The 23,574-nt window shown below is 45.8% G+C and overlaps 2 protein-coding genes across 4 annotated transcripts; one reads left to right on the top strand and one right to left on the bottom strand.

Annotated features, from left to right (window-relative positions):
- The first annotated feature begins 12,119 nt into the window (after nucleotides 1–12,119).
- On the top strand, nucleotides 12,120–17,913 carry LOC133909044 (amino acid transporter AVT6C-like). 3 transcript variants are annotated; one of them, XM_062351316.1, is made up of 5 exons: nucleotides 12,120–12,553; nucleotides 12,697–12,849; nucleotides 16,667–16,870; nucleotides 16,973–17,438; nucleotides 17,548–17,913. In XM_062351316.1, the coding sequence occupies exons 1-5, from the start codon at nucleotides 12,151–12,153 to the stop codon at nucleotides 17,696–17,698; spliced, it is 1,377 nt and encodes a 458-aa protein (XP_062207300.1). In that variant the 5' UTR covers nucleotides 12,120–12,150; the 3' UTR covers nucleotides 17,699–17,913. The 3 variants fall into 3 exon arrangements, with proteins under 3 accessions (XP_062207300.1, XP_062207301.1, XP_062207298.1); XM_062351317.1 differs by having other exon boundaries at nucleotides 12,121–12,523; XM_062351314.1 differs by lacking the exons at nucleotides 12,120–12,553; nucleotides 12,697–12,849 and adding exons at nucleotides 15,454–16,036; nucleotides 16,117–16,266.
- A 506-nt stretch (nucleotides 17,914–18,419) lies between these two features.
- Nucleotides 18,420–22,429, bottom strand: LOC133909043 (succinate dehydrogenase subunit 5, mitochondrial-like). Its single transcript, XM_062351313.1, has 5 exons — nucleotides 22,209–22,429; nucleotides 20,749–21,053; nucleotides 20,486–20,671; nucleotides 18,607–18,693; nucleotides 18,420–18,575 (listed from the first exon to the last, which is right to left on the bottom strand). The coding sequence occupies exons 1-4, from the start codon at nucleotides 22,351–22,353 to the stop codon at nucleotides 18,637–18,639; spliced, it is 693 nt and encodes a 230-aa protein (XP_062207297.1). The 5' UTR covers nucleotides 22,354–22,429; the 3' UTR covers nucleotides 18,420–18,575; nucleotides 18,607–18,636.
- Nucleotides 22,430–23,574: the final 1,145 nt, after the last annotated feature.

Genomic DNA, 23,574 nt, shown 5'->3' with positions numbered 1-23,574 from the left:
TTAGATATAGGGTTTAGATGTGTTTGATGTAGTGAATCAAGAATATGTTATTGCAGTATAGATTACATGTTGGGCTACGTTTGTAATGAATTTTACATTATAGATGTAGTTTAACATGATTTTTTCTGTTTTGTCGCAAGAATGTCATAGTTTTTTTTATGGTTGTCAGGTATGTCGGATATGTGACAATTTAGGATTTTTATGGGACATTGAAATCTTATATGGTTTGGAAGGGGTAGTACTGTGCGTATTTAAGTTAATGGATAAGGGTATATCCAGACCAATGCATAAAAGTGTCAGACACTTATATGCCTAGTTGATGTGAGGTTTCAAAATAGACCCCGAGGTTTAAGAGATGACTATTAGTATTATGGGCAACCGTTTCAGAGAAGGATGTACTGGGAGGTGTTCTCACTCTGGGAAGATGAAGTATGAAAGAGGTGACTGCAGGATGTCGTGCACAGAGTTTGGTCTCCTATGTTCCTTGTACAATGGAAGAATAAGGACAGTTGGGGAGATACAGAGTAGAGGGTACGCGGAGGAGGAGGGTGATGAGGAAGAGTATGATGAAGATGTCGATCCTGATGGTGCATATTCATCGGATTATCCGACTAAACCAACTGGTGCATATTCATCGGATTATCCGATTGAACCGACCGGTGAGGCAAACGAGGGGGAACGAATCCCTTCTCTAATTGAACAAATAGAGCAGGATGATCTTCAGACTGATGAAACTCCTGAGTATGACATCTCGAATGATGAGGACGATGCTCCAGTTTCTGCGGATAGAACCAATCCAAACTTTAACAACCTTGTAGTGAATGGGAAGAATCAAATGGGCTGGGAGTATACACATATTGAGGTGACTCAAAGTGCTAGGTATCTTACTAGTCAGGCCATGAAGGTTGTTGTGAGTCAATGGGCGACCTCGATTTGATGCCAGTTTTATGTTGTCAAGTCAACCAATAAGGAATATGATGTGAAGTGCGTGAATGAGGGCTGCCCGTGGCAGGTGTAAAACTTCAATGGGAAGTGGGCTAACTATTAGGAGGTGTCGATTATTGTCGACCACACTTGCATGATGGACAAACTTGAACCCAGCCACAGGAACATCACCTTAGCCTTTGTCGCCAATGTAGTGTACCCTCATATTATGAACAACTTGAACTACAAATCAGGATCCATAATCAGGCAAATTGAGGAGGAGTACAAGTACACTATCAGCTACAAAAAGGTATGAAGGGAAAAGAGGAGGACAATTGAGATGAGGTTCGGACCTACGAAACGACATATGATAATCTGCCACACTTGCTGCAGACCATTACTCGAATGAACCTGGGGACGTATTACGATATTGATAAGTATACATTGTTGTCCAAACCTAGCAAGTACGTCCTGAAACGATGTTTCTTCACAATAAGGGCATGCATCGAAGCTTTCAAGCATTATTGGCTTATCCTGTGCATCGACGTCACTTTCCTTACTGGCAAGTTCACTGGATAGATCCTGACTATTATTGGGGTTGATGGAAAAATCAAGTTCTATCATTGGCCTTTGCATTTGTGGAGAGTGAGAACATAAGCAGTTGGTATCGATTCTTGTACCGTGTGAGGATGATAATTGTTGGTGCTCGATCGAACTTGTGTATTATACATGACCGGTATGCAGGGATGCTCAAGGCAATGTGGAGTTACAAAATAGAACGAACGATGGCTTGATTGAACCTGTGTGGCCAGATCTGCAGAGTAGGTGATGCATGAGAAATTTGGGTGCAAACTTCTTTCGCCAATTCAAGAACAAGAACCTCACGAACATGTTCAAGAGGTTGTGTGGCCAGAACCAGCAGCGGAAGTTCGATGCTCTTTGACAGACACTGGATGAGCTGACAAAGTAGCAAACATAGGAGCGTGCAAGGAGGCCCGTGACGGGACCGAAGGACATACCAGTACCTCTTAAGTTCCTGCCAAATGACGATGAAGCTAGCATCATGTGGAGAAGCGGATCATCTACCAGGTCATTTAGCAAGTGGATTGAGAATGAGTCTAAGTATAAGTGGGCTCTTCTCTATGACACAAATGAGGTTAGGTACGATATTATGGCTATAAATTTAGCAGATGTTTACAACTGAGTGATGAAAGATGTGAGGGGGTTACCGCAGGTAGGGATTATAGAGTTCATACTTCAAAGAACATACAAGTATTTCAGGGGCCGCTATGCAGTAGCGTATATGGTGTTGAATAATGAGTATGATTTATAGGACGAAAATGACTAAGTACATGGAAGACAAGGCGGAGAAAGCAAAGATGCACCGGGTGAAGATCATAGGAACTGCATAGCACAGATACAAAATTCTATGTAGTGACAAAGGAAGAAGAGAAGGCAAGCGTGAGAGAGTTATCCACGAGTGCACCACCATCGATGATAAGTGCATTTGCACCTACTACAAGCCGATGCTACTGCATAAGTTATGCTCCCATGTGATTGCCGCGTGTGCTATGACGGGGATGATGACTCGGAGGTACGTCTTTGACTATTTTAAGAAGGAAGCTCTGTTCGATATATGAAATTATGAGGTCTATGGTTTCAGGATTTATGGTTCTTTCACGAAGGAACCTAGGCCTGATGCTATGTTCATACCTGATACCGACAAGATGAAGCAGAAGAAAGGGCGGCGCGGGACTACGAGGCTCCATAATGATATGGATGAAGTAGAAATTGGACGTCACGTGAAATGGTGTAGCAAGTGAAACGGAACATGACACACTTACAAGAAATGCACCATCGGTGTCCTAAATGTGAACTTCGCGGAAACAGGTCCTTCCGGGTCTGCTGCAGATGGGAGACATCCGCATAGTCGTCGATCGTCGGCTTCATCGGCTCATTGATATCGATTAATGTTGTAATTTGTGGTGTGATGGATATTCATATGCACATCATTATATTTTACTATGTTAGTACTGAGACGGTCACAAGTAACGTGTTATGTTATGATTTGTTCATATATTTTGTATGATTTGAACAATCTATTATATCATGTTATATATTGGACGTACTTGTTTAGTTCCCACAAATAAAGACCAGTCTAGACCAATTTAGACCAGGTCTATACTAGTCGGCACTTCTTACTCTTTGTTTTGCATATAAAAATGTAAATAACTTGTGAACATGCAGGTATGGCGCAGCTGGAGCCGCTCGACCCCCAGTTCGATGTCAGGCACCATTCGTACTGCATCGCGGTGCAGGCTGAGGACCTCTTGGTATTTTGACCTCGTGTGCCAGATGAGCTCAAGAGGATTGACAAGCGCTGGATCTCGAGGTTTGTTAATTTTGAATTTACGTTTCATACAGATTTAGACACGATATTGGTCGCTAACTATAGTATGTTTGCAGATTGCGTGCTACTGGCCTACTTCCGTTGTGTCGGCTTGTGGAGGTGGACATGTTGGCGGGGACCTCAAAGGCGGCCATGCGGTTCAACTACAACAGGGCCCTCCTCGCGCCCTTGTCGATAGGTGGCATCCTGAGGCGCCCACGCTTGAGGACGTCTCGCTCCTAAGGGGTCTGCCTTACGTGTGTGGCACTGTTGGGGCTAGGGATGTGGGCGTGGGCTGGTGGGACGAGATACTGGGCCGCTTCTCTATTGTTGAACGAAGGGACGGCGTAGCCCCGTTCAGGCCTTTTTCAGCGACTGAGAAGCACGGTACGACGAAGGCCTTTTCTCGTTCAGTTTGCGGTACATATGTCTTTTAATGGTTTTGCATCTCCTTTACACTATTAATAGATGCGTATATTTGTACTTCTTCCTTGTTTGATAGGCGGACACCATCCATCCACTAGCAGGTGATGAGGACGTTTGTCGACACCTGGTGGCGTACCTCCTATAGTTGTTCCGGTGGGTCATGTTCACCGAGATCCACGATAATATGGTCTCGAGGAGCATGATCCCCTACGGTAGAGAGGTTGCGGATATTGACCCGACGGAGGTCCCGCAGTACAACTAGGCTTTAGCTGTGCTGGCTGCAACGTAGCATGGCCTGTGCGATGGGTGCATGAAGACCGATGACAACACGATATTCACCTGGTGTCCTCTGCTGCTTCATATGTGGTCGTACAATCACATCACCATCAGCAGGCCTTTTGTCGACCTTAGCGCGTACTAGTATGCTGCGGATGGCATCGATGACCCGACCATAGGGTCCTTGTGGTGCAGACATAGGGTAAGTGCTATGCTATTTATGAAAGTTTATGTTGATTACTTCATTTTATTCTCTAACTTAGTTTGGTTACACAACCAAGTTGGTAGCGTGCAGACACACCGCGCGTACCCAGACTTCATTTGCCAATTCAATGAGCTAACAGTGGACTGTGTGCGCTGGTGGTCGTACACGAAGGCTGAGGCACTTCGATGTGTTCCGCTTGGACTTTTGGTGCTCTACGTACATGACTGTGAGTACTGGCTCACGACTTATGCCCTCATCTTCGATATCTGCATCGAGGAGTACTCACTGCATCGCGTGATGCAATAGTTTGGTGAGTTCCAGGCATGCCCGCTATCGTTTACTAGGTCGGTTCCTACCAACTTAAACAGGTTCCTACCAACTTAAACAGGTGCATAACGTTGTAATTATATTTTCATACGACCCACGTATAAATCTTGTATTCATAGACTTATGTTTCTGTAGGTTGATGCGGAGGGGGGGGGCACATTCCATGAGTGCGTTTGCGTCGCGTGTGCAGAGGTGGGTTGAAGAAATGGACCAAGCTGTCGAGCACATCGTGAACGAGGAGCGGCCACAATCGGAGGAGGTGTATGCAGAGTACCTCTCGTGGTTCGCGCGTCGGACAAGGATCCAGGTGATGTACACACCGGCCAAGTTTTCACGGCACATGGCGAACGTACGTGACATGTACCCTACACACAGTGACTATGCTCGTTTGCTTGAGGTACACATAACCCTACGTGATTCCTCATTTACTTCAATTGTTAGTTATAAAATTGTGAACCAAAATGAAGTATTTCTTTGCAGAGGGACATACTGCGCTAGATTGATGACGAGGCACATGAGTTGAAACTGCGGCTCGATAATGGTAGTGAGGTCCCCAGGGCCGAGATGAGAGCGGCGTTTGGTCGTATTATCCGGAATGCGACCAAGGCCTTCAGATCAATGAGCTGCAGTTCATCCTTGGATGCTACGATGGGACCACGAGTGTTGGCTCAGATCCTGGCATGACCATCCAACACCTTCACCGTGGCACCGCACCAACCGGTAGTTCTAACCTTCACCGTCAAGCCGTCGAGGACGTCGTCGACACCGACTTCCTCTTCGACCCCTACGACGGTGAGGCAGTTTTCACTAGGGCTGGTCACCCCCACTACAGTGGCACATTGCCTCGACTACGGTGTCACAACGTCTAGGCCACCCTCCATCAGTGCCGGTGACCACTTGCACGCCAAAAGTGATGCAATGCACCCTTCCTCTGTGGACCCTGGTTCTTCGAGCTCTCGCGCGCAGGTATGACACTCGCTTCATGCATGCCATATTGTTACGTATGTCACAGTTTACCGGTGCTAACATGTTTTCTTTGTTGTTCCATGGAGCTGCTTCATAGAGACATTAATCAGTTCTCTGGGTACGACTTCATCTTTGGACGGATCAACGAGCTCGGTACATCGCAGCTACCGAGAGCACCACTCCCAGGGACTCAACCCTCTGAAAGTGCATCTAGGCCCCTAAGTGGGTTTTGGCTTATTGATGACAAAACGATTAAGGAAGTAACATGCTAATCTAAGTTATGAACAGATTTAAGCATTAGTTGAAAAGATAAGTGGCGTTTGACGTCCGTCGAAACAAATGGAGAATCAACGAAGAGTACTCAATAGGATTTAAATTCTTTTATTTTTGAAATTGAGTCTAGGATGGCCGCTCTATTAAGAGGGTTGCATTTGATTGCTTGGTTAGTGTCTCAATGCTCAAGATATCCCTTAGAACGAACTAGTTGAGAGACACAATCACCCACGGACACCGAGTTTTTTCTGCAAAAATTCACCGAGTCCGGATACTCCGTTGTTCACCGGATACTCTGATACTCAGTATTTAGTCTGGAGTCTCCGAGATAGACTCCGGCAGAGAGTCTCGGTTACGGTTTATTTTTTATTGGAAAAAGACCGAAGTCTCCGGTGTTCACCGGATACTCCGGTAATTTATGGGTTAACAGACCGGAGTCTCTGAGGGAGACTCCGCCACAGAGTCTCAGTTAGGTGTTTATTTTAATTAAAAAGGACCGGAGTCTCCGGTGTTCACCGGATACTCCGGTAAGAGATTTAGTTTTAACCGGAGTCTCCGAGAAAGACTCCGGCAGAGAGTCTCAATTAGCTTTTAATCTTTTTGATAAAAAGGACCGGAGTCTCCGGTGTGCACCGGATACTTCGGTACCTGGAGAGGCCGTAGGGTCTGGCTAGTCTCCGGACTTAATGTTTTTGGAAGCCCTGTCAGGACCGAAGACTCCGGTGTTCACCGGAGACTCCGGTAATCTAACAGAACTGTAACAGCTAGTTCTGACACGTTCTGTGACCGTTCTAACGCCGTTTTTGGATTTAGGGCCGGATACTCCGGTGTTCACTGGATACTCCGGTCAGTTCTGACAAAACAGTAACGGCTAGTTTTTGAGAGCGGGCTATAAATGCTCCCACACCCCATAGCATTTAGTGCTTGCTGTTGCTGGTGAACTTTAGACCTCTTGAGCATTTTAAGAGCATTCAAAGACCCTCCAACCACCTCTAGTGCAAAGTTTGCAAAAATTTAGAGAGTTTGTGTTTGGAGAGGGTTTAAGCCACTTGAGCATTGAGTTCTTCATCGAGCATTCGCTGCGATCATTTCTCTTGAAGCTTTGTGCTTCTAGACGGCAAGGCGTCGCCCGTAGAGCACCCAAACTTGTGGAGTGCCACGGAAAGTTTGTAGACATCTTCGAATTGAGTAATAATTTCTAGCTTGATCTTGGTGGTCGCTAGAAGAGGATAGGGTTGGAAAAGACTTGGCTCTTTGTGAGCTCCTCAACGGAGACGTAGGCACTTCTTTGTGAGGTGGCCGAACTCCGGGATAATCTCTTGTGTTCGTATTCGTGCAATTTGTTTTATTGTGTGAAATTTGTGATTCATCATACAAATTGCTCTAGTGTTCATCTTGCTAGTGTTAAGTGTTATTCTGGCTCTGTGATATCTAGTAGACCTAGCTTCAACCTTAGATTCTAGCTATTAGCTTTAATTCGTAGTTGTTCTAGAATTCCTGTATAGACCGGAGACTCCGGACCAGACCGGAATATCCGACCTTCACCGGAATATCCTGCAGATTTAATCCGCTGTTTTAGTTTTTAATTTTTAGAAAAGCCTATTCACCCCCCCCCCCCTCTAGGCACTTTCACCCTCCCAGGACGAGTATGCCACTCCACCACCCGTTGGCCGACCTGAGCGGTCGCTCGTTCCATCGGACCGCCTGACATATTCAGCTCACCAGGTGCGAGCGAGAAGGCACAGGGTCCCTAGGACAGATGCGACCAGGGACCTCGTCCCTAAGAGGGGACGTAACCTGTAGGATTTTATGTCATTGTTACTTTCATGGTGTTATGTACTAGTATATGTGTTACTGTTTTACGTGTACTCCGTGCTAGTATTTATATTATATGGTTGTTATATCATGTTGGATGTTTATGTCGGATCTTTATTATCAGCTATGTTTTTATTAACTGTGTTCTCGATCCATCCCAAAGCATAACATCGTGCAGTCATATCCCCTTTCAAATCATTTACTTGCAACTTTCGAAAATAAAAAACCTTCACATCAAAAAACCCTACTACTATAACACTTGCAACTACAATAAAATATTACATGACGGGGTACAATTTATTCAATTACGAACAACATGGTACAAGAAAATATAACAAAATGCTAAGGTAAACATTATTAGCATAAACATTATGGATGAAATGGCCCTTGAAGTTTTATATGCCTTATCTCCTGGTTCATCCAATTGTAATCGTATTATGGGGATTTTGGTCTATGTGGTGCCGATGTATACAAAAAATAATCAAAGTTAGGATCCTAGTCATTTGCCTCGTCGTCAGAGAATTCACAACGGCGTGGAGTACGATGTGGAGTTCTCTGAGGAGTAAGCATGAAGTAACCATCGTCGAAACCAACCCATTCGGTTGTGGCGGAAGTGGTAGAAATATGTCCTCTTGTGGTGGTTGTCGAACGACCACCTCTTTCACGGTGGCTCGAACCACCGCCTCTATCACAATGGCATGAAGGTCTCGAATGACCGCCTCCGCATCTCCAGTTATGTCCGGACAGGCAGTCGTCATCGAAAAGCAGATGCAGCCCTAAAAAGTTCTCGATGGGATGGTTTAGCAACTCTTCATCATGAGGGAATACCTAGTATAAAAAAGGGCATATAAAAATATAAACATGTCTTAGAAGTGCAACCAAAGAAAATAACTAAGAGATGTAATAACAATGAACGTACCTTAATGTGCTCCTCGTACTGCTGAGGGTGCATAAATATGGTGTGTGCTCGCTTGCTAAAATATTTTGCTCTGTCGGCAATTTCGCACACCCTGATATTCTAATAAGTGCATCTTTAGGTCCATGAAGGTCACTGAGCTTACCATTCGTCACCATTCCTCCGTGGTGAAACAGGGACAACAGGTCATGGTCTACCATTTCAATAACACTTTGTTCAGGTCTCCTCCTTGAACACATCGTCACCTTTTGTTTGGTCTCCCTCATAGTCTGTAGGGTTATCATTGAGAATTTGGATGTCCACGAGAAATATCTACTTGAGGAGGCAGCCATGGTGTGGTATTAAGTATCAGATGCTAGTGGGTTTTTTGGAAAACTATGATGTCATGACCTTCTCGTTGCCTCAGCCTTGTATTTTATAAGCAGGGAACGATAGTGTACGGATTAGATATAGGTATGTAATTAGGATATAGTGCGTGCATTGGATGTCTTCCTATAGCGAGTGGTCACTAGACTTTGAATAGTCAGCAGCATACGGTCACATCGCTCTGAAAAGGTGGTAGCGAGAGGTTACATCAATCTGAACACTGACAGTGAGGGGTTGCATCTCCCTGAAAAGGTGGTAGCAAGCGGCGACTTCAATCTGAGAAGCTAGTAGCGTGATGTCATATGGGATTAAGAATTACAGTAATGACATTTTAAGTAGTAACGTTTTAACATGTAATACATAAAAAGTAGACATATACGAATATGTAAGACTAGACACGTCATATATACCCTTCGTCACGTAGTTGATGAAAGCAGATCATCGGAGGGAGATACGAATATGTGGGGTAAAAATATATGTACAATAAGAGCCGGTGATAATTCATTTGAGTATGATTACATAACATAATAACACTACCATACGACATACACGTCGAAAAGTTACAATTTGATGTTCATATGTGAGAACTAAGTTGTATTAGTTGTGTATTAATTATGTTCATGATGTAAGGACTATGCGATAATTTATGCGTAATAGTTGTGTTCGGTATTTGAAATTTTTAATGTGTTTCTGCATTGTTGGTCGGAATTTTTCATTTTACCAATATATTTTTTCTAAGCTCAATGTTTTTATAGGATTCCCTGTCTTCCATGTAGATGTAACAATAACTCATTACATAACTTTTGCAGAATGAAATGACCACACCAAACAATAATTTTCACAGAGAATCTCTGCCAAGCATCAATGCCACAAACTTTTCAGCTTTCATTTGATGCTCTAGCCCCAGCCATGCCCATGCACTCAGTCCACGCATCAGCCCTTAGTCACCATAAATAACCCCACCATTAACTATGGATAGATCACTCTTTTCTCAGCTCTCTCAATTGCAATATCTTTCTCACTTCCACGAAACCCACCAAGAAACATTAGGGGATTTTCATCCCATAGGGGGTCGAACTACCGATGTGTTTCTGTGACGACCCTTGTAGGCTTTGGGAGTCCCAGGACATCTTCTACACCTATGACAAACGCTTCTTCATGTGTGCTAACTACTAGTACGACCCGCATCGACATGGACTGTATGAGTACCCAACGATATAGCGACATAGATCATTCATGTGCCACTTTACATACGGTTTCATGCATTGTCTTACTAATCTCCTCTCTTGTTTCATTTGTCTAGTCTCCTCCACCTATCTATGACTTTATAGAACGGCTGAACATGGAGCAAAATGAGCAACAGAAGCGATGGGTTGACATAGAGATACGGTGGAGCAGAAAAATTTACGAAAGTCGAGAGTACGAGCAACAGCAGGAGGAACTACGGCTGAAGCGTTAAGAGGAGGAGCACATGAGGAAGGCAGCGGAGGAGAGCGTTGCAGGTGAAGCACGTGAAGCAGAGAAGGAAAGGAAGCGGGAGAGGACCTGTTGCGCTAAGGCTGAGGGCCCTGATGTCCTGGGAAAGGGCAAATATCCTAGATGCACTGAGTAGAGAGCATCTATTATACTCTGGTCTATTTTTATTCCATAAGGCATGTTAAGTTTAGCAGCGACACGTTATTATATTAGTCTTTAGACATACCGTACATGTTAACGTTTGTTGTCATCTCTTTATGGTTAAGATCTATTCGCGCAGTGACGAAAAACTCCATGTTCCATATAATATTTATCAGCGTATGTAAACTCTGTGTCGGGCTATATGATATTTATGCTTCATAACTACTATTGTTCGACAAATTAGATTTTGTATTCTCACACATAAAAAAAATTTCACATACTTTTACACCAATTAAATAAAGAAATATCGACAAAATAACATCCAACTAAAATTAAGGATAGAATGAACCGTTTGGACAACTGTATGCATAACTACTATTTTTCGCCAAATGAATGTGTAATACTTTTCAATTTACCTAATACAAATTCTATATTAAAAAACTAATTATACATATATTTTTGTAAATGAATTAAATCAAATATGTCACCTATTGTACGGGCGAGATCAAGTTCTCACCCGCTGAACGGGCGAGACATTCCTCTCTTCGGTTATTAAATTCGTTAGCAGCCGGGGCCTACAAAGTCTCGCCCATTCAACGGGTGAGATCTTGTTCTCACCCGTTGAATGGATGACAGTAGGATAGATCTCATTATTTTTCAAACAGCATAATCTTGAAATATTGAAAAAAAAATCAACCTTATGCCTATGTTCGCGGGCCGATAGAGAAAAAAACCCATGTCGGGCCTAAAAGTCCAAGAAAGCTCTATTGGGCTCTGTGAGGATACAGACAAATTTTTCCAAAGGTCATCTTGATTATGGCTTATTTAACAGAGCTCCGGTTTTAAGAATGTATAGTGCTGATTATTAGAGTTAAGTTATGGACGAATCGAGTATTTTTAGTTTAGACATCTTATTTTTATTTTAGATTAAAAATAGATATTTAAACTAATTTATTTTATTCTATAAATTCTAAATTTTATATAGATCTCGAAGTTAAAACACTAAGACATAAAAAAAAACACTTAGCTCTGGTGAAACTTAAAGTATAGCAGTTGAGACTGATCCAGACTAATTTACCGCGAATAATATGGTAGCCTCATTCAAGTATTGACAGCAAAGGAAAATGGGTAAGCTAGATTGTCTAAACCGTTTACGTCGAGCCGTCGGTGTCGGGCCACTGGTTTCAAATCCTGGCCGTCGTGATGTGACCTGTGAGGATTCCGGCGAGAGGAATTTGTGGCTAATGGTAGCCAAAGTGCCATTTGCTGCTAGCCATATGCCAAAACGCGAATCATTGGATGGTTCAAGCTTCCTGCCGCCGCCGCCGCTGCTTCTGCTAAACAAGTCCCGTTTCACCGTCTCATATCGCAAAACGCGAACCCGGCCCGCATTCCCGTCTAGGTACACCAGCGAGCAGCAGCCACTTCTCCCTCCGATCACAGTAGTACCTCGCATCTCACGACGTGCATCTCCCGCACGGAATTACCATACTGCACCCTGCACCGGCTACAAGCTCTCCCGTAACCTTCGTCACCACGGAAGGGGTACAAGAGTCATTTGGCGATCGATACCTGGCGCGAGCTATTTTAAGCACTCCCGGGCCCGGCCGTCGACGAACGGCCACCCACACGCCAGAAAGCCCCACGAAAATGACGCCGCCGGCGAGCACGGACAAGCGAGCCGGCGCCGGAGCGCTGGACGAGCCGCTGCTGCCGGAGTTCTCGGGCGGCCACGGCGGAGGCGGCGGGGCGTCGGTCTCCGGCGCGGTGTTCAACGTTTCGACGAGCATCGTCGGCGCCGGCATCATGTCGATACCCGCGGCAATGCGGGTGCTCGGGGTGGTTCCCGCGTTGTTCCTCGTCGCCGCCGTCGCCGCGCTCTCCGACGTCTCCGTCGAGTTCATGCTGCGGTACACGGGGTGGGCGGGCGCCGGCAAGCCCACGTACGCGGGGCTCATAGGCGACGCGTTCGGACGCGCCGGCGCCGCCGTGCTCAACGTCTGCATCGCATTCACCACCACGGGTACCCTCGTCGTCTACCTCATCATCATCGGTAAGCTACAGCGACACGCGAGCGCCTAAGCACGAGAACGCGCAGCTGCTGCTTCAAGAATCGTGTAGGCGTGGTGCACGTCCATTCCTGACCCCATTAAGAATTCAGATCGTGAGTTCGTGACATTGTGTTCATGGTCGCAGGGGACGTGATGTCTGGGAGCGTCGGGGGAGGAGACGAGCACGCCGGGGTGCTGCAGGAGCTGTTCGGCGCGCGGTGGTGGACGGGGAGGGAGTTCGTGCTGCTCGTCACCGTCATCTTCTTCCTGCTGCCGCTCGTGCTCCGCCGCCGCGTCGGTAAGTTCACATTCCATCTGTCATTACTGTTTTCATTCTTCCAGACAAGTTAGTTGACATTTTCTTGGAGCAATAGCTCGGTTAAGATTGCGTGACACGGTGACAGCCAGACTGCTGATTATGAATCATTTTGATTTGACATTCTGAAATTGATCTCCAATTGTTGATCTGAAAAACAGTTTGTTTGGTGGATAATGACCTACAGGCTGTGGCCATTGATTTGGCTTGAACGTTAAGGATGCATTATTTGGGAGTGCTACTTAGTTGGAGGGTGTGTGTGTGTGTTGGATTTTTGAATGTTTCACATTGTGCTTACCCAGTTACGCTAACATAAGCAAGAAATGATTGGGTCTCTGCCCTCGTTTCGGCAAGCTTATCTTGGCTTCGCCTGAAGGTAGCTGAGAGGCTGAGGTTATATTGTTGTCTGATTGGCCTTCGAAATTCAAACAAAACCAACCCTTTTTTTATATAAACAGTGTCATTTTTGTTGCTAGGGATGGGTATGGATCCTCTCTAGTTTAACTCATGGATAGATCCATACCCATCCCTACTTGTTGCCATCCTTGTGTTGAGAGTAAACTAAACTAAACTAAAATTCTGGACGATGTGATAAAAACAAGAATAATGTATCCCTAGTGAGAAAGGAAGGCAAGAAATGTCCACTGCCCGCAATCTGCAGCATGCTTAGTTGTACGTTAACATTCTTCTTCCGAGAATTGCTTCCAAATATAGTTCCTGTTTGAAATGCTACATCTTTATAAAAAGATTGATTTTGAATCGGCGAAAGGATGCCGCATTCCAAACAGAACATACTAAACACTACAAGAAGGGAGGTAGAGAAGGGAGAGAGGAAATGAGTAGAAAGTAGGGCTGTCAACAAGGTCCGTTCCCCGTTTCCGGGTGGGGAAGTCACCTACTAGGGGCGTAGGTTTGAGCGACTTTTGCCCCCATGGGATGTAAATGGGTGGAATTCACCGCATCATGTACAACGGAGAAAAAGATGTTCTCTATTCTTCGATTCCCCATGCGGCCCTGAGTATATGATATATGAGCTTTACATGTGTATGTAAGAATTTAAGAGATAAGAGAAAGTCAAAGGCTTGATTGCCTAAACCCCAACCGGTCCAGCCCATCCGACTGTCCTAACCCTAACTCGCCAAGGACCCCCTCCCCAACTACCACACACACGACACCAAGTCACCGACGCTCTCGCCCGCTCTCGCTCGTGAGTCTCACCCCCGTCCACTCCTCTGCTTGGCCGCTGCTCCTAGCCTTATGTGTTCCAGATCCAGAGCAAGGACGCCATGGCTGCGCGCCTTCACTCCTCCACTGATCCTCTGCTCAGACGCTTCAACCTCCTGCGCACCACCCTGGTCCAGAGCACCCACGCCATTGCTTCACCCTTCGCCACAATGAACCATGCCACACCTGTCGTCGCGCCTCATGCCGCGCTCATCCTTGTGCCTAGTGTTGCAAAAAGCGTGTCACTGACCCCCACATCCAGAGATTTGGAAAAAATGGATGTTGGATGGTTTTGCTGTCCCATGGGGTCCTTTATAAGTTTATATACATGAGGGGATGCGATTGATTCCAACTTTGCCCCTGACAGTTATAGAAGGTAAATGTCGGGCTATTAGAAACACGGGTATTATAGCATCGAACTAAAAAACGAACCGGTGACTAAACTGATGAGTTCACTGGTTCAACAATTCACTGATCAGACTATTGGTTCACTGGTTCAACCATCGGTTCAAATAAAAATAATAGACAAGTTATTTGAGGTCACATAGAGAGATAATAATAAAGATCAAATACACAACATCCCTTTTAAGTTGATAAGTTCATATAGTCCACTTGGGTAGTGGTCAATGCGGTAATGCATGCAGCTTTGCCTCACGTTATGTGTTCAAGTGACTATGGCTACATAATATTTTTGTCACTTCCAATGCAAAACCGATCCAACCAGTACCAGTTCAATAGAAAAACCACTGGTTCAATCGATTTTCACTGGTCCATATCAATTCAATTGCATGATGATCTTTAAGCTGAATTGAACCAGTGAGGTCACCGGTTTGGTTTTTTTCCATTCAACCGGTGACTAGATCAGATTTTTTTCTACGTATTATAGTTCTTTACTCTTTATATATTATAGCAGACACAATACATCTTACCTGCAGCACTTTTGTTTTACATATGTATATTCCTTTAGGGCTACATGCTTTTACCCGACATAACCACTATTTGGCAACAGGGGGCTAGGTGGCTCCCCTAAATGCTTGATTAACTCCATTATTAGCACTTTGTATTTGCATGCAAAGAACATAAAAACCACTATTTTGCACCCTTTATTGTTTAGCTCTTGCTCTTTGGCCCCTTGATAATTTTAGCTCCGTTCCTGCTGATTCCCCTAAAACTTTGCAATAAACTATTGGACATTATATGTAGATTATCTCTCCTAGCAAGTTTGAAAGATTTGTCACGACATTATTATTAGCGCACACGGACCACGAGACGTGAGCAGCCAAGAACCACTTTTGGGCCCACTTGTCACTTTCCGTAAGGCAAAGGACTGTGGCTTGTGGGCGGTGGTGGTGAGCGCGGCTGCACGACCACTCCTCTCCCTGACTCAGCTCTTATCCCAAGCCTCGGCGCAGCTCCCCCGTCGCTTTCTCGCCACGTTTACACGCTCTCTCGAGCTGCCGATTCCCCAACATACACGCATGCACGCCGAATTGCCCCTCCATCTGCGTGTCACTCCTCTCCCACTTACCCATGGTGTCCAAGAACCCGCCGTCCTCCGTTTCTGCCGGCAGCGGCGGCCGCGGTGGCAGTGACATGGGGTCAGCGGAGACGCCTCTGCTGCCGGAGCACGCGTGGGCCCCGGGCGGCGGCTCAGCGTCGGTGCTCGGCGCGGTGTTCAACGTGTCGACGAGCGTGGTGGGTGCCGGCATCATGTCGATCCCGGCGGCCATGCGGGTGCTCGGCGTGGCGCCAGCGGTGGCTCTGATCGCCGGCGTCGCGGTCCTGGCCAACGCCTCCGTCGACTTCATGCTCCGGTACACCCGCGACGCGCCGTCGTACTCGGCGCTGATGGGCGACGCGTTCGGCCGCGCCGGGGCCGCGCTGCTCAACCTGTTCGTCGCCTTCAACGCGTTCGGGACCCTCACCGTCTACCTCATCATCATCGGTAAGGCCACGACCGTCCTAGCGCTAGCGTCCTAACCTGTTCCGGTCGCCCTGTGCGAGTGACTAGAGGCTGTCCTGCAGGGGACGTGATGTCCGGCGCGGCGAGCGGCGGAGAGGCGCACGCGGGGGTGCTGCAGGAGTGGTTCGGGCACCACTGGTGGACCAGCCGGGAGGTGGTGCTGATGGCGGCCGCAGTGATTCTCCTTCCACTCGTGCTCCGGAAGCGTGTCGGTACGTGAGCTTGTGCGCTGCTTTCTGCTCGAACTCCGGCAAAGCTACAGCGTCTGGACTAGAATCATACCATTTCTTTGGTTATGGAAGGGTTTGGAGCTAAAAACCACAGATCATGGGTGGGCACTTCTTGGCTCTTGCATCGTTTTCAGTCGTTTGGTCAGGTAGTGCCGTTGTGGTACATACACGCGAACATGCATAGAACATGGGGCAACCATACTATACTAGCTGAGGACTTCAGGACGTAGTAGCGTGGTCCTGCTGTGGGGTAGGGAAACTTGGCTGATTCGAAGAGTGCAAAGTTGATCGCCCGATAATATGGCTGTCTCAGCAGCAGTAAAGAATTGTTTCGTGGCTGCCTGCCTGCCTGCCCGTGGGTACTCACAAGCTTGCTCTGCAGATTCACTGAGATACACATCGGCCATCTCCATCCTACTGGCGGTGGTGTTCGTGCTCATTAGCCTGGGAATCGCGGTGTACGCTCTCTTCACCGGCACCGCCACGATGCCGCGGATGCTCCCGGACTTCTCCACCCTCTCCTCCCCGTTCGAGCTCTTCACCGCTGTCCCCGTCATCGTCGTCGCCTTCACATTCCACTTCAACGGTATCATCTTTTTTTCTTGAGCAATCGTAACATTGTATGTCCCGTGCACCGTGCGCGCGTCTCAACTTTGCCTGACACGCACGTCGCTTGCAACTACTGCAGTGCACCCGATCCGCGCGGAGCTGAGCAAGACGTCAGACATGGTGGCGGCCGTGCGCATCTCCCTCGTGCTCTGCGCCGCCATCTACGCGGCGGTCGGCTTCTTCGGCTACCTCCTCTTCGGGGACGCCACCATGGCCGACGTGCTCGCCAACTTCGACCGCAGCTCCGGCGCGGGGGTCCCGCAGGCGCTCAACGACGCGGCGCGCCTCAGCTACGCGCTGCACCTCGTGCTCGTGTTCCCGCTCCTCCTCTTCTCGCTCCGGGTCAACGTCGATGAGCTCCTCTTCCCTGGACGCCGGCCACTGGCCACCGACACGGGGCGGTTCGTGTCCCTAACGGCCGTTCTCATGGCGGTGCTCTACGCGCTGGCCATCGCCATCCCCAGCATCTGGACGCTCTTCGAGTACTCCGGATCCACGTTCGCTGTCACCATCTCGTTGATCTTCCCTGCCGCCATTGTCCTCAGGTACGCCATTGCTTAATTGCTTTACGCAAGAAAAATTCAGAAATCCTGCAACACTTTTCCTTTCAAAAATATGCTCGCTTGGAATCTAACAATCGATTTCTTTTTCCAGGGATGTTCATGGAATAGCAAAACGGAAGGACAAGGCATTAGCGGCGACGATGATCATTCTGGCTGTGATCACGAGCAGCATCGCCATTGCCTCAAACATCATGAGCTCCACCAGCGACAAAGTCAGAGGGGGTCATGTAGCTAGCAGATAAATCGTGCCGTCATCGTATACAGCCCAACACAGTGAAGATTCCTGCGCGTGTAACATTCCTCTCTTTGGTTTTGTTCTTAGAGAGAATGATGAGATATTGCTTCGGTTCATGAGATGCAAGCTTGGCCCAACAACCCCCGGCCATTATTGTGCTTGTACTGGTGATACATTACTGTGTACAATAGTAATAATAAATATTGTTTGCAGTACTAAAAATACATTTTAAAAAATTCCCAATCACTAGCCTTATCCTTATATGCCACTCACGTGTCACTGACAAGATGAGTCCACATGTCAATTACAGTGATTTCACTAACATCACTACAGCAGTCACCAGTGGCATACCATGTCATACAAGGAATTTATCCAATATCTAAGTATTAGCCTTGCAGAGCGAGCAAATGTGGAAACTCCTTTAACACCATTTCAATAACATAACAGATTAGACTTTAATTGCTTCTAATAGGTTTGAATTTAGCATGCAAACACCCGTACACAGTGAATATTGATAAGATATGCACATTCAGATTGCTAAACCCTCGCATAAAAAAAATGCAGGTCACGGTATTTTTGCAATGTTTCAGACTCTTCGATTTGCAAGCAAAGTCATTGCACTATTTCATGAATAAAGACAAAGTATAATTGATGATTCACACGGGTAGAAGAAGTCAAGCGCATGCTAACAGTGAACAGAATCAACAGGATTCAAGCACATGCACCAAGGAGCAAAAAAAAATGTGACCATTCGGAAACACATTCTTATTACAGCGACAAAGACTGGAGCATCTAGAGTTACTTGAAGTGCACAGCAGTTTGATGATCGCGTCGTTATTGACATGGTAGCTACACAGGGAAAGGAAAAAAATGGAACAGCCGATCCTGATCTACAGACTTCCTCAGCCCATTGATGATTCCATGGTTCTTATCTGCAGACTTACATCATGCCCTTAACTCAACGTAGGAACCTGAGATCCCTGAGGTGCCAATCAGGGTGATCTGCATGCAGAACAATTATGTTATGAGTAAGTATAACTAAATTCACTAGCTTCAATCCTGGCAAAACAGGCAAACCAGCTGTGCGTCGAAATGAGAACATTATTCCACACATGGTATGAAGTAGAGCAGGTCCTCATCCATTTTCATCACGAAATAATTCATTTGGAAAGCCAAAACACTAAAAGAAAATGTATCTTCCAGTATTAACAATCATGACATGGGAGCGACACTGTGACACATCCATCCCCCACGAAGGCGAAACTACAATCACGTGCACAAGGTGTTTTTTTTTTTAAAAAAAAAGCCATACCATTCTTATAAAGCTGCTTTTGTCTGCTTGTATTGTCACAAGGGAAAGAACATGGAGGAAGACAAGACAACTGATATGCATTGGCTTTGGGTGGTGGAAGAGATGGCCGACGGGGTCCTAAGCCCACAGCACAGCAAGGACTTTTCCTTCTTAATTCTTGCTTACCATTTATTGATAATCCACCTCTCCTTATATAGAGAGGCTACTTAACAATCAAGTAACTAATAGATAGAAACAAATCTGCTTAAACGAAACTAATCCTTAACAATCTCTAATTCCCTAATCTAATTTATCTCTAACTAAACGGGCAAGCTAACTGATCTTATCTCCTGTGCGGGCTCCTGCTACAGTACCGCACGAACAATACCACGATATCCTTCTGGGTCTTCTCCTTGGGTCTGTGGCCCACACCGCAACAACAACACTGGCCAGGAATCAGCCAGAACGCGTGCTTGTTTTGCTGGTTTCTGCTGAAACTTGGGGGAAAAAGAAAGCATTTACCAATTTAGAAATAACTAAATTACCCTGAATCAATATAACCCAGTCCAACACACATATTACACCAATTCCAAAATATCTGATAGACTGAGATTCACAAAATCCTACCTGCTGAGAGGATTGACATTAACTGGTGTCTGGTGGTGACCAAACAGCTGTCTGTTTTTTGTTGCCACATTACAGACAGAAGGGAACCATTCTTGGTTCTTCAGATTTAACATGTGAACTGTCTGTAAGTGCTCAACTGGAAGTGCAAGAAACAGGAAAAGTCGTGCATTTTCTGGTATCACGAGCTCTATGGCATACAGAACAATCTGATTAATCAAGCCAATATGCCACATGTTCCTAGGATGTTAGAGAGTATGACACTCGGTGAACGTTCACAGCCAGCTATGGTTGGCTGTTGGGTGTATTTTCCTTACTTTACAAAACCAAATGATGAATAAGATGATGAATTGATTATCATAGTTGAATCTTGAATGATAGATTGTTTGACGAAGCCAAAGTATTTATAGACATTCCATGCTACCCCTACCTTTTCTTGTATAAACAAAATAGTATCGATACCGGGGTCCAAGATCCCAGCGATAGCTGATATGCCGGTTTCTGTAAATCATGGACTGGTCTCGGTATGGAAAAACTGATCCGTTAGGGAAAATATAGATTAAAGTATATAATAGCTTTTCTGAGACAGGTAATATCTTGTGGAAAGGAGAAAAGCAAGCATGAAAAATAAAGATACAAATCAGTCAAGCAGTGACCAAGCTGAAATTTTGCTAGAATTACGGTACAACTGCATATGTAACAAATAAACAAAAGCTAAAAACAATCTTAAATGGAACTATGAGACACCCAATTATAACAGACGGAAACTTTTGCAAGCATCAATAACCACAAAAGTATCAGATATTCGATTTCTACAACAAAAGCCGACATTGAATAAAACTGTACTGCAGGGACAAGTAAAATTCGAGAGAAACACACCTTTCCCCACTCAGAACCTATGCCACTGCATCGCATTTTGAGGTGTATCATTTTAGTCCCCAACTCAGTCTCCACCTTCTTTCGTAGATAATTTTCCTCAGGGCCAAAGGACTCCAGATATGTCATGTAGCGATTATATGCAGCTTTAACAGCATCTTCAATATAACCAGGCAAAGGACCCACATTCTGAAAAAGCTAGGCTTGATCAGAATGATATAAGCGCAAAAAAGAAACATGAGGAGATAGAGACAATAAGTACTGACTTCACCAGTCAGGCCGCAAAGATCATCAAGAGCCATTCTTAGGGTAACTAAAACTCCGCCAAATTCTTCACATGCCTCAGCTGCACGAAATACATTTTTCAAAGCCTCTTGACCAGCTGTATCATCAGTAGTTTTAGATACAGCTTTCTTTGCTTCATCTACAAGAGAATCTGGAAGTTCATTCCAACTAGCAGCCATCAAATCCTTAAATGCAGATTCTATCTCTGGGTCAGATATTGCAGGCAAATGCTTTTCATTTGAACTGAAGAAGCGCCTCAAGTTCCATGAGATAGGATTGTTCCCACCTGAGTTTATAACATGGACAATCAACAATAAGATGTTTGAAGTACAGTACAGTGTTAGCATCACAGCGAAATGAAAACTGGTAAGGCATCATTGACTCCTCTAACATGTATAACCACAAGTACAAAAAATAAAAATCAAAAGGAAAAAAAAAAACTGACATCCATAACAACTTCACACAAAAAAAAATCTAGAAAATTGCACGATCACATTAAAAGTAAGTTAACCACTTTGAATCACATATCAATCAGATTTTATCATTCCATAATCTCCTGTATGCTAGAATTTCTTTAATTTAACCATCTTGTTCACAGAATCCAGCATATATTTGGGTGAAAGATGAGTATCAACAACCAATAATTTTCATCACAGATAACATAGAAAAAAGTCCCTTCATATCCTCATTTTAGTTAATTACCTTCACAGGAGCAAATTGATGACTATATCCCTTACTCCAATCAGTTCATAGTTGAGACCACAAAATTTTGGAAAATACAACGGTGGGGTTATGTTACCCCCCTTCAACCTTTCTATCAGCACAGCTCACCGCATATGCTAAGCGTGGGTGGCAACAACACAAGCATGTCCCTTCCCTGTCTTTCAAACCAACTCTCCGTGCAATTATTAGCGTAGCACGGACCAACCCTAAACAGTCACACTCTAATGCTGTCCCTGAGACCCTGACCCCATGCGTGAAAAACACAAACAACACTTCGTCGTTGCTAGTTTTCCCAAATCCTGTATACCCAGCAATGCTATATGTAAGAAAGTGGGCGCGTTCAATAGTTTGATTAGACATCAACCCAGAAAAAAAAAACACTCCAGAACCTCATTTCACACCTGAGATGGAGTTCAGGCAACTCCTAATCTTCATGTTAATATGTCATAACTCCCGCCAAACTTTCTGTATAATACACCCTAGCATATGGAGTCATAGTTTCTGGCCCTACAATAAAATCTCCCAGATTGCATCACGCCAGAGTTCAAATCTCCCTAGTAATTAGGGCTCCGTATCGACACGCTAATAACGAATCTAGAAACATCCTAATCGGGAGCGACTCCAGCGGCACCCAAAATATAGATCGTCGTGATCCATACACCGACATGTAGTATAGTATTATCAACAGGCAGTCAAAAAGATGTGGCGCGTGGAGAACCTGAGACGGCGGCGACCGGACGCAAGAGCGGCGCCACCGCCACGGCGGGGCGGGAGGCGGCGGATAGCGCCGACGAGGCGGCCGGAGCAAGGCGTAGGAGGCGGCGCGTGACGGAGGAGGAGCGGAGAGCGGCGGCGGCGGCCATCGCCGTGGTCGGGAGAGATGGTCGCGAGACGGAGGAGGAAGTGGAGGCCTCTTGCGGAGTTTCGTTCAGGTGATAGCTATGGACGGGTTGTTTACTGCGGTCGTTCTCGGGCCGTAATGTAGCGGGCCGGGCCGGGCCAGGCCGGGCAGTGCTGGGATTGTGCGGGCCGGGCCCATCGTCGTGAGCTGATTGTTTTCGAATTTTTTATATTTTTTAATATTTTGGAGAATACATGTACATTTGAAAATATTGTATGCGTAGGCTATCGTTGTTCGTTCAATGAATGAGAATAATATTCTGCCTCTTGAACAGGCAAGAATTTGTGGACTCGATGTTCAGTGCATTAAATAACTGGAGAGAGGAAGTTCTCATCCGTTCAGTGAGCAAGAACTTAGTCTCGCCCGCTCACTCAATGAACGGGTGAAACCTTCGTAGCTACGGCATCGGGCGGACCTATCCAACAAGGGAGACCTTTTGGCTATTTAATTTGGTCGTGTTAGCTCTGCTGACGTCAACTGCTTATTTCATTCCCATACAGCCGAGAGGAGGGGAGAGGAGGGGAGGGGATGGGAGAGGGAGAGGGAGTGTCACGTCCCGAAATCCATAATTGTGTGTTTTAATCCTAAAACATGCAATTTCAGCTTCATGTTCCAGTTTGGGTCACTGGAGCACTTCACTTTGAGTCAATGAGGTGGGAGAAGGAAAAACTAAGAGAAATAAAGGAGCTGGAAGCAAGTCTGAACTTTCCTCTAGGTAAATGGGGCCCACTTGGGTGGAAAATATCTCTCTATAAGTGGGCAACAGCTCTCTCTCCCCTCAAACTTGCCCATACGTACTCCTCACCCACTCCACCACATAAGGCTTTTTGAGGAAGCAAGTTGGAGTTGGCTGTCTCTCTCACTCTCTCTCTTAGGCTCCATTTTTCCCTTTTGGATCCCTACCTCTGGGAGCAAGATCAAGGTACGTATGTGGTACTCACGAGACCACCAGCTCAAGGACTACTCGTCCATCCAATTCATTTTCAGTTTCCCCGAAGGAATTCGAGCTGGTTCTGAACTTGTTTGGTGTTCTTTGGGAGAAGCAAGGAAGCAGCAGTTTTTCCTCTCTTCTCCAAGCCATTTTCCGTCGTTTCCTCCTTCAACTGGCGGTCACCAACCTCAGCAAAGGACCTTAGGTGAGTCTGCTAGGCTCCCATGGCAAGTATGCTCATTTTTGGTTGGA

The sequence above is a fragment of the Phragmites australis genome, chromosome 2, assembly GCF_958298935.1.
Source record: "Phragmites australis chromosome 2, lpPhrAust1.1, whole genome shotgun sequence".
Lineage (NCBI taxonomy): Eukaryota > Viridiplantae > Streptophyta > Magnoliopsida > Poales > Poaceae > Phragmites > Phragmites australis.
The sequence above is the reverse complement of the archived record's forward strand: the minus strand, read 5'-3'. Positions and strand labels throughout refer to the sequence as shown.

Excerpts from the sequence above, each read along its gene's own strand:
- LOC133909043 (XM_062351313.1), bottom strand. The coding sequence starts at position 22,353 with ATGGCCGCCGCCGCCGCTCTCCGCTCCTCCTCCGTCACGCGCCGCCTC. Across the intron at positions 21,054-22,208 it reads TCCGGTCGCCGCCGTCTCAG|GTGGGAACAATCCTATCTCA; the intron begins GTTCTCCACGCG and ends TTATAAACTCAG. Across the intron at positions 20,672-20,748 it reads TTTGCGGCCTGACTGGTGAA|AATGTGGGTCCTTTGCCTGG; the intron begins GTCAGTACTTAT and ends TAGCTTTTTCAG.
- LOC133909044 (XM_062351314.1), top strand. The coding sequence starts at position 15,622 with ATGGTGTCCAAGAACCCGCCGTCCTCCGTTTCTGCCGGCAGCGGCGGC. Across the intron at positions 16,871-16,972 it reads CTTCACATTCCACTTCAACG|TGCACCCGATCCGCGCGGAG; the intron begins GTATCATCTTTT and ends CAACTACTGCAG. Across the intron at positions 17,439-17,547 it reads CCTGCCGCCATTGTCCTCAG|GGATGTTCATGGAATAGCAA; the intron begins GTACGCCATTGC and ends TTCTTTTTCCAG.